The sequence below is a fragment of the Berghia stephanieae genome, chromosome 11 (genome assembly GCF_034508935.2).
Source record: "Berghia stephanieae isolate SIO BIC M18660-M18661 chromosome 11, UCSD_Bste_1.3, whole genome shotgun sequence".
Lineage (NCBI taxonomy): Eukaryota > Metazoa > Mollusca > Gastropoda > Nudibranchia > Aeolidiidae > Berghia > Berghia stephanieae.
The window spans coordinates 36212785-36222152 of record NC_088370.1 but is presented as its reverse complement, the minus strand read 5'-3'; the positions used below and the strand labels follow the sequence as shown (position 1 = coordinate 36222152).

The 9368-nt window shown below is 37.4% G+C and overlaps 1 protein-coding gene across 1 annotated transcript in view; it reads left to right on the top strand.

Annotated features, from left to right (window-relative positions):
* The window catches only part of LOC144956408 (C-type mannose receptor 2-like), a 20916-nt gene extending 19709 nt beyond the window's left edge, over positions 1–1207 (top strand). The window contains exons 11-12 of the mRNA XM_078886910.1: positions 1–89; positions 913–1207. The exon at positions 1–89 is cut by the window's left edge and continues 28 nt beyond it. Of these exons, the coding sequence (XP_078743036.1) occupies positions 1–89; positions 913–1068 (245 nt within the window). The 3' untranslated portion in view covers positions 1069–1207. The remainder of the gene's footprint in view (positions 90–912) is intronic.
* Positions 1208–9368: the final 8161 nt, after the last annotated feature.

Sequence of the window (9368 nt, the reverse complement as noted above, 5' to 3'; positions counted from 1 at the left end):
AAGACATCGCGTCCACCAGTCGGTATTGGATTGGTCTTGTGGACAAAGGTCAGAACGGGACGTTTTCTTGGCTTGGACAAAACACGGAGGTGAGGAAAAAAATGAATGAGGTCACTTGGAGGTAAAATTAAGATTACAAAATGTATAGATAGTATGCGCTTAGCTAAGAAGTTCACAACATTGCCATCCGGAAGTATAACGAGAGAAGCCAAAAAGCGTTCTACAACTATAATCCGGGTATGCCGAAATCACAGGAGGTAACCACTGAGTCACTCATAAAAATGACGATAAAAGTTCAAGTTCGGTCACCCAGCTCTCGCGTTCTGTATAGGGAATGAGATTAGCGGAAGAGTAGCGTCCCTTGGTTGGACGTCACCCATAGTCTGTGACGTCACCGGCGGAAAAGTGGTTAGAGAGAAAACGTCATGTTGGTCGTGCGCGGAAGCGAGGACGAGAGACGCATGCGCACAACCAACATAATAATAATAAAAATAATAATAATGCTGAAAACTTATATAGCGCTATAACTCCGAGACACCAGACTCTAAGCGCTTAAATTACAAATTACTTTGGCTGAAACATACTCATTCACACACACAAGCACACACACACACACACACATACACACACACAACACAACACACAACACAAACCAAACCTATGACGTTCTCTCTCTAACAACTTTTCCGCCGGTGACGTCACAGACTATGGGTGACGTCCAATCAACGGACGCTACTCTTCCGCTAATCTCATTCCCTATTGCAGAGCGTACCTCAACTCAGCATGCTAGAATCCTGTGGGGGAAAGGGGGGGGGGGTATTGCATGTTCTTTAACATTTTGTATGGCTCATCTAGACACCTTTAGTTGTTAGTTTAACAAAAAACAATAATTATTTCCTCCTCGTTCCTCAGACTGAGTTTGAAGCCTGGAGGAACCCCCCTAGGAACCTGATGGGTGACGAATATTGTGTGGAGCTGATCGGGAAGAAGGAAGGGAGATGGAATGATAAGAGCTGTAGAGCTAAAAAACACTTCATCTGTGAGAAGCCTGCAGCCGTGCCCAGCTAGGAAGCTGGGATTGGACGCTGATTCGTGTTAGGTTTTGAAATTGTTTGATATAAATATAGATAAGCTTCATTTGTCTACGACGATAAAACCCCGCGTAATTGAAAATGGGACAACTTTAGATATTTATATCCCTTCTCCCTCATCGCTATTTTGATTATTATTATTAATAATAATAATAATAATAATAATAATAATAATAATAATAATAATAATAATAATAATAATAATATATAATAATAATATAATAATAATATATATATATATATATAATATATAAATTGAATCACTCACTTATATGTGGCCAAAACATATGTTTCTGTGGCTTTCGTCCACGTCGTCAGTTGGCATAATGTCCGCATAAAAAATGTATTCCCTTTGAGGTTGATGTTTACACTCTTGTCCTTATATTAGCTCTCACCATCATTATCGAGCACTTTCGTACCTACGAGTACCCACCAACACGCATATATATATATATATATATTATATATATATATATATATATATATATATATATATATATACAGTAGACTCCGGGTAAGACGATATAATTGTTGTCTCTGTCAAATAAATAATGTACTTTCTCCTAACAGGCATCATCTCTTGTCTTGCATGTTTAAGTGTTGCTGTTGACTAGGGATACCCTCGCAAAGTGCTTTGAGCAAGTGTAATGGATATTGAGCTATATAAATACTCTAGTAAAAAAATTAGTAAAGGTAAAGTATTACTGTACTAAAGCGCTTTGGTATATTTAGTAGATACTGCCCAATATACTCTTCATTGTTTTAAAAAAATGAGGTTTTACACTTACGGGGAATTGTCGTTGCATACAAGTATTAATTCTACAAAAATCAACCTCTCTCCATTTGATCTATGGTGTTAATTCCAAATAATAAACCACAAAAATGATGAAAATTGTTTTTGTCTCAAATCTGCTTCCTCCTCCTCATCCATCCATTCATTCAAACATCCCACCCGTTGAAAGCCTAGATGTGCTTTTGAGGTTTTCAGTGGGGTAATGAAGACTTCTAACTTCTACGTCATGGCACAAGACCGAAGGGCTAGAGCTCAGGTGGTCGCTGGTTCGGATAAGTAAGTAAGGGCGAGAATGAAATGACGTTGTCTTTGTGGAAAAAAATAGAATAGTAGTTCCTTAGGCGGACCCTCCAGAGACGGCACGGGGCACGGGTCACACAGCACGCAGCGTGTCGGTCCCTCCGTGGGATGCACGCTAGACGAACTACACACGGAGTCTGTTTTTTTTTTTGTTTTGTTTTGAAGAGTTTTACGGCGCTTGCAACACATTAAAGTCATATCAGCGCCAGTAAAAAGGAAGAAAATGGGATGGTAAAAGTTCTAGAATTACAATTAAAGCACAAAAGAAAAGGTAAGACAAAGGGGAATTGGTTCAAATAAGAAACAGGTGTAGATTCCAAGAACACACTATCGAAGTGCTTAGTTTGAGATCATCTAAAAGTCTCACCCAGACACAAGCACAGATCCCCACTAAGAGGAATACACTAAAATGTTTTACAAATCATATATATTATAAAGAAAACATAATACAATGCATAACAGAGAGATGATTTACAAGGAAAAAATTATCATCTCCCGAAACTACCTATACATTTGACTGTTTCCCTCTCAGCCAGGACCAGGACAAAACCAAGTAATCTCATTCCAAGACAAAGACAGAAAGCATGTTGGAAAACAGATAAAGGGGTAAAGAAGACGCAGTAAGTTCCTCCCTGCTCACTATGGGAGAGAGATACACGAAATCAACTGCACGCATCGGTGGCACGACTGATGAAGTAAACAACACACTTTCGTTATTATTATTATTACAAATAAACTCGCCTACAGGTATACATTTACCGTCAATATCTTCCTACACATGCTTTTGTTGATCTTTGTTGTGATATTCTGGGATTATTCAGGTCAAAACCGGTCTCTCACAAATTAAATTTTGTTGGCCTAGGAAAACATACCAAATGTCTCCCCCCCCTAGAATGTGAGTTTATGTCCTTTTTTCAATGTGCAATCATATCTATGGTCTGTAAATTTTGTCAATACCTTCACTAGTTTTAGAGATATGGTGAGTTAAATATAAATATAATATAAAAATCCCTTTATTCATCCCATAGGAAAATTTGTCTCTAGGGTCTATGTTATGCCCTGGCGCTGGTTGCTAGGACATAACCTGAACGAGTCGGGAGTTGACCGTACCTCCCTCGGGTTGCTAGGTATTCTGAACATCTCGCCAGCAAACGAGGGGGTTCGAACCAGCACTATATAAGCGAGGCGCTGGAAACCAGGTCAAACTTTTTATGCTGAATCACGAGTCAAATTAAATCGGAAAAATGCATTTTTGGTCAAATTTTACGCAGATTTTGAAGCAATAATTTCTTTTACTTACCCATTAAAAATATTTTAAAATATAAAGACTAAGCATAGAAAATAATGCTTTTGGGAAATGAGTGATAAATGGTTGACTTATTTTGACTTATGCCTCTTGGCTCCTGGTGGAGCATAGGGCCTCAATAGCACTCTTCCATCTTCTTCTGTCCTTGGCACAGACCTTTGCTTCACTCCAGGTAAGATTGGAGACCCTCAAATCTTGGTGGAGGCTTCTCCTCCAGGTAGGTCTGTCTTGGACGACCCCGATTCCTCTTGCCCTGTGGGTTCCATTCGAGAGCCTGCTTGGTTATATTGCAGGGCTCTTTCCGCAGGGTATGGCCAACCCATCGCCACTTTCTGCGTCTGATTCTGACCTGGATATCCATTTGCTTTTGGTTTGGATAAATGGTTAAACTATCATTTTTAAAAGAAATCCTATTTTGGCCACAGAATGCATTTTATAACCCTTTAGTTTGAAATTAGGTTCTCAGGCCAGCACACAATTTTCATTCTGTAGTCGTCCATCATGACAGCACGCGACACAAAAGACAAACAATGCTACAAACCGATACATGCGTTTTCGTTACGGATGTGCCGTGCTGCCTAAGGTAGGGTTTCTTTAATTTCTCGTCGTTACGTTCTTTTGTCTCATGTGCCGTGCGGTGCGTGCCGTCTATGGAGGGTCCGCCTTAGGCGTGATCTTTTGTCTTACATTTTAAGTGTTGCTGTTGGCTTAGGACCGGTTATTCAGGGTTTTGAGCATAATTAAAACGGGTCAATATAAACCTCATTTACAAAAAAGATCAACTTCTCCAGTCTAACAAAGACTAGGCAGTGTTGCTGTTTACTTTGAATTCGTTTTTATTTTATTTTGTGTCATTTATAGTGGGTTTTTTTTTCGAAATATAGTTCTCGGAGCGATGGATAATAATTGGACTTCCAGCAGAGAGACTTGGGTTCGGATTCCGGTGTAAGCATCCCAATATTTGCTTGAACAAGAAGTTTCGACTCTATTGCTTACTTTTTGGCAGTGCACTGCAGCTAACACCCGAGTTAACTTGGTCTACTCACAACAAACTCTAAAAAATACCTCTGAAGATGCGTACAAATAGGGGATCCTGTTTATTTATATTTTTTAAATTTCTTTTTCATTTTATAAACTGTTTCTTAACATGGCAAAAATATTGAATTTCTAAACCTATCCCAGGAGATGACCTAATCTTTCCGGTTATTGCTCTCTTGGGAAAAACATAAAGGTGTACAATATATTGTTATACAATCTTGTTTACCCTCTAAGGGTCAATGTCATTGATGTTTTTATGTTTTTAAGGGTTTTACGGCGCTTGCAACACATTAAGGTCATATCAGCACCAGTAAAAAGGAAGAAAGTGGGATAGTAAAAAGTTTTAGAATTACAATTAAAGCACAAAAGAAAAGGAAAGACAAAAGGGAATTGGTTCAAATAGAGAACAGATGTAGATTCCAAAAGCACACTATCAAAGTACTTAGTTTGAGATCACCTAAAAGTCTCACCCAGACACAAGCACATGTCCCAACTAAGAGGAACACACCCAAATGTTTACCAATCATATAATATAATATGTAAACTAAACATAATACAATGTATAACAGAGAGATGATTTACAAGGAAAAAAATATCATCTCCCAAAACTATAACTATACATTCGACTGTTTCCCTCTCAGCCAAGGACTCCGACCAAGGTCAGGACAAAACCAAGCAATCTCATTTCAAGACAAAGACAAAAAGCAATTGGAAAACAGATAAGAGGGGACAGAAGACATAGTATGTACCTCCCTGCCCGCTATGGGAGGTCAGGATCCCCACCCAGAATGTCATTGAGAATAGTAGCAACGATACACATATGACAAATTGAGTTAGGGATACGTGACTTGCTGAAGGCCACATAAGGCGGTGGATATTCGAACATGGTATCTTTCAGTTTCAGGGATGAAGCAAAGACCATACTGCTGGGCCACACTGCATCCCCTACCCTCTGATTGATTGATTGATATGAAGGAGTTTACGGCGCTTGCAACATCTTAGGTCATATCGGCGCCAGTAAAAAGGAAGAAAATGGACTAGTTAAAGGTTCTAGAATTACAATTAAAGCACCCAGGAAAAAGTAAGACAAATGGGAATTTGTTCAAATTGGAAACAGATGTATATTCCAAAAGTACACCCTCAAAGTACTTGGTTTGAGATCATCTAAATGTCTCATCCAGACACAAGCACATGTCCCAAGAGGGATACACTCAAAGGTTTACAAATTATATATAATATGTAAACAAAACATATGTTGTTGTTTGTTGTTTTTAAGGGTTTTACAGCGCTTGCAACACATTTAGGTTATATCAGCGCCAGTAAAAAGGAAGAAAATGGGATAGTAAAAAGTTCTAAGAATTACAATTAAAGCACCCAGGAGAAAGTAAGACAAAGAGGAACCTGGGAACAAATAGGGATCCGATGTAGATTCCAAGAGCACACTATCAAAGTACTTAGTTTGAGATCACCTATAAGCCTCATCCGGACACAAGCACAAAATCCAACAAAGAGGAATACACTCAAATGCTTACATTATACACTAAAAATAACACATATAATAATATAACAGAGAGATGATTTACAAGGAGAAAAAAATATCATCTCCCATAACAATAACTATGCATTTGACTGTTTCCCTCCCAGCCAAGAACTCCAGCCAGGGTCAGGACAAAACCAAGTAATCTCATTCCAAGACAAAGACAGAAAGCATATTGGAAAACAGATATAGGGGGATAGAAGACACAGTAAGTACTTCCTTGTCCGCTATGGGAGGTCAGGAACCACACCCAGCAACAGATTAATGTACTAAGACCCTATCAGTAACTCCTACTAACCGCCCACTCCCAGATGTGACGGTACAATTTTGCCTTTACTTTACGATTTATACAAATAAAGGGGAACAACCAAGAATAGCAAGCTGGAAAAACGTGGGGGAAAATCCTCAAAGAAAATTTATTCAGGGATTAAAATCAAAATAAACATGCAAAGTAATAAATAGATAAATAGATAAATAAACAAATAAATAAATAATCAGTTAGATCCGAAATTACTAGAAAAAGATCAAAATGCATCAAGAGATACACCTAACTAGTTAAAAAGACATAGGTACAGATGGTGGATCGTTGGATGTGGATAATTTCACACCCACCCACACATACACGCATACATCCATACATACACACATTCACGTACTCATGAACACGAAAATGATATGTAAGCACGCACATACACACATAAACAGAAAAATGATATGTAAGCACGCACATACACACATAAACAGAAAAATGATATGTAAGAGTGCTCATGTTGTCTTTACAGTTGTGTCATATTTCTTGCTTAATAAGTTCAATGACAGCAACTGCAAAGCTATTATAAAATAGTAAAATCAAAATAATTTTGATTGAAGCAGTCGTCTCTGCATTTTGATATCCACCATGATGATCACCCTGTTATAATGAAAGCCACAGCCACAATATTATATATCATAAAGGCATGAAACAAATCTGTAGGAGTCAATAGTAATTCTAATATTTTAACTGTATATAACTATATATATTTACCGCGCCTTTAATATGTATTATAATCTAGCTTTTTCATTTTATACCTTTATATATAAGTAAAAATATATATAAAGCCACTACCACATTATCTCATTCGTCTGTAGTGTTTCATTCATCCTGTTTTGTTGATAAAGGGGCAAACCCAAAACGTCCATTTTATCTGTTTTCGTTTATTAAATTGAAGCTTACATTCGATTTCACATTGTTATTTATTTACATTGTATTTATAGCAACAAACCGAATTGCGTTGTAGTGATCTTACAGTATAATCTTGTGTACCTACTTGTAGTGCACTTAAACCTCCAAAGGGAGAAGAAATGGGATACAGTGGACCCCCTGGACACAGTTGGATGATCTGGATTTTGCAGATGATCTGGCTCTTTTGTCCCACACCCAGGACCAGATGCAAACAAAAACCACAATTATAAACAGCCTCTCGGAATCAATTGGTCTAAGAATACACCCTGCAAAGTCAAAGGTCTTGAGGATAGGTACGCGTCAAAGGGAGCAGATCAAAGTAAAAGATCAGGAACTCGAAGATATAGACACTTTCTGCTATCTCGGAAGTATAATTGACAAGGATGGAGGCACGGAAGCAGAGGTGAAAGCACGAATAGGAAAGGCACAGGCTGCATTCACATCTTTGAACAGAGTTTGGAGAACTAAAGATATCTCCCTTCAACTAAAGCTAAGACTTTTCAACTCAAACGTGAAGTCTGTCCTACTGTATGGATGTGAAACTTGGAACGCATCACAGGCATGTATAAGGAGGGTACAGATTTTTGTAAACAGGTGCATGCGTAAGCTACTCAGAATAAAATGGATGGATAGAATAAAAAATGAAGAAGTATGGAAAAGAACACAGCAGAAACCAGTAGGAGAGGATATAGGAAGAAGACGATGGAGGTGGATTGGACACACGCTTAGAAAGAATGACTCAACTATAACAAAGAAAGTATTGGACTGGAACCCTCAGGGCAGAAGATCAAGGGGAAGGCCACGAGGAACATGGAGAAGAATTAAAGAAGCTGATATACAGAGAAGTGGTAAGACCTGGAATGAGATAAAAAAGTTGGCTCAGGATAGAGAAGGATGGAAACTGTTTGTCTGTGGCCTATACCCTGACCCAGGGTGAAAAAGGCAATGATGATGTAGTGCACTTAAAACATCCCATATCCCACTGGAATCAAATTTGCCATCACAAAGTGGTTGAAGAATTGTTTAAATTCAGAAAAATTCATTTGGTTTATTAAATAAATCCAATCAAGTAAACACTTGAATCAAACAAAAACTTGGTGCCTATCAAACAACCTTTCATATTTTTCACTGACTCTCCAATACAATGTCAGTCGTTGATCTTAAAGGGAAAAAAATGAAAGTTACAATGACCTTAAGGTAATTAGAAAGTCATGACCTTCTTGTCGGTAACACATCTGTAATACTGACACAATCTGACAAACACATTTCATTTCAGAAAGCATTTACTTCAAACATCGATCAATTTGTGTAAATCTGAATTGCCAAAAGTTTCAAACCCACAACCTCTTTGAATAATGTGATTTGTAAGAGTGAACCAGAATACTCAACAGATTCTTTTAAAAAAGCGAATTTCAATTCCAAGCATCTCCATCAGGATTTAAACCCTGGACATTTTGATCCAAAAACCATGTGACTTAAACTCTGTACCATCGGCATATTCTACTACAGAAGATCTTGCTTTGATTTTTTTTTTAATAATAAATAAAATAAAATAAAATAAAATAAAATAATAATAAATAAAACAACTACTAATCAGTATCTACAGAATAAATAATGGGACTATAGAAATGGATCTGGGATTGTTAATGAGGACAACCCCAAATATAGAAATCCACATAACAATGATATCACACCAAGTCATGTGATCGTGTATATAAAAAAAACAACAAATTGTATAAGGAAACAATGAGACACTATTTCAACATTTAACTCACTCAATCCTAGAGTTTTTTGCTATTTTTCAAAATTTGAAGAAAAAAAATGTATTAAAAATGAGCATGTACATAGATAGTTTTATTCAACTATCATTAACATGTAAAATCTAAAAAAAATAGCTTTGATACTTTACGCCTATAATGTCTCAGAAAAATGTAATAAATAGACATGGGGTGAAAGTAACCCAGGGTAAACTACGGATATAGTCGGTGTTAGGGTTGAGTGAGTTAAAATCCAAAAACCCTATTTATGTAAATGACGGTTGTCTGACATGGATGAGACAGCATGAGAGTATTTCGTTGATG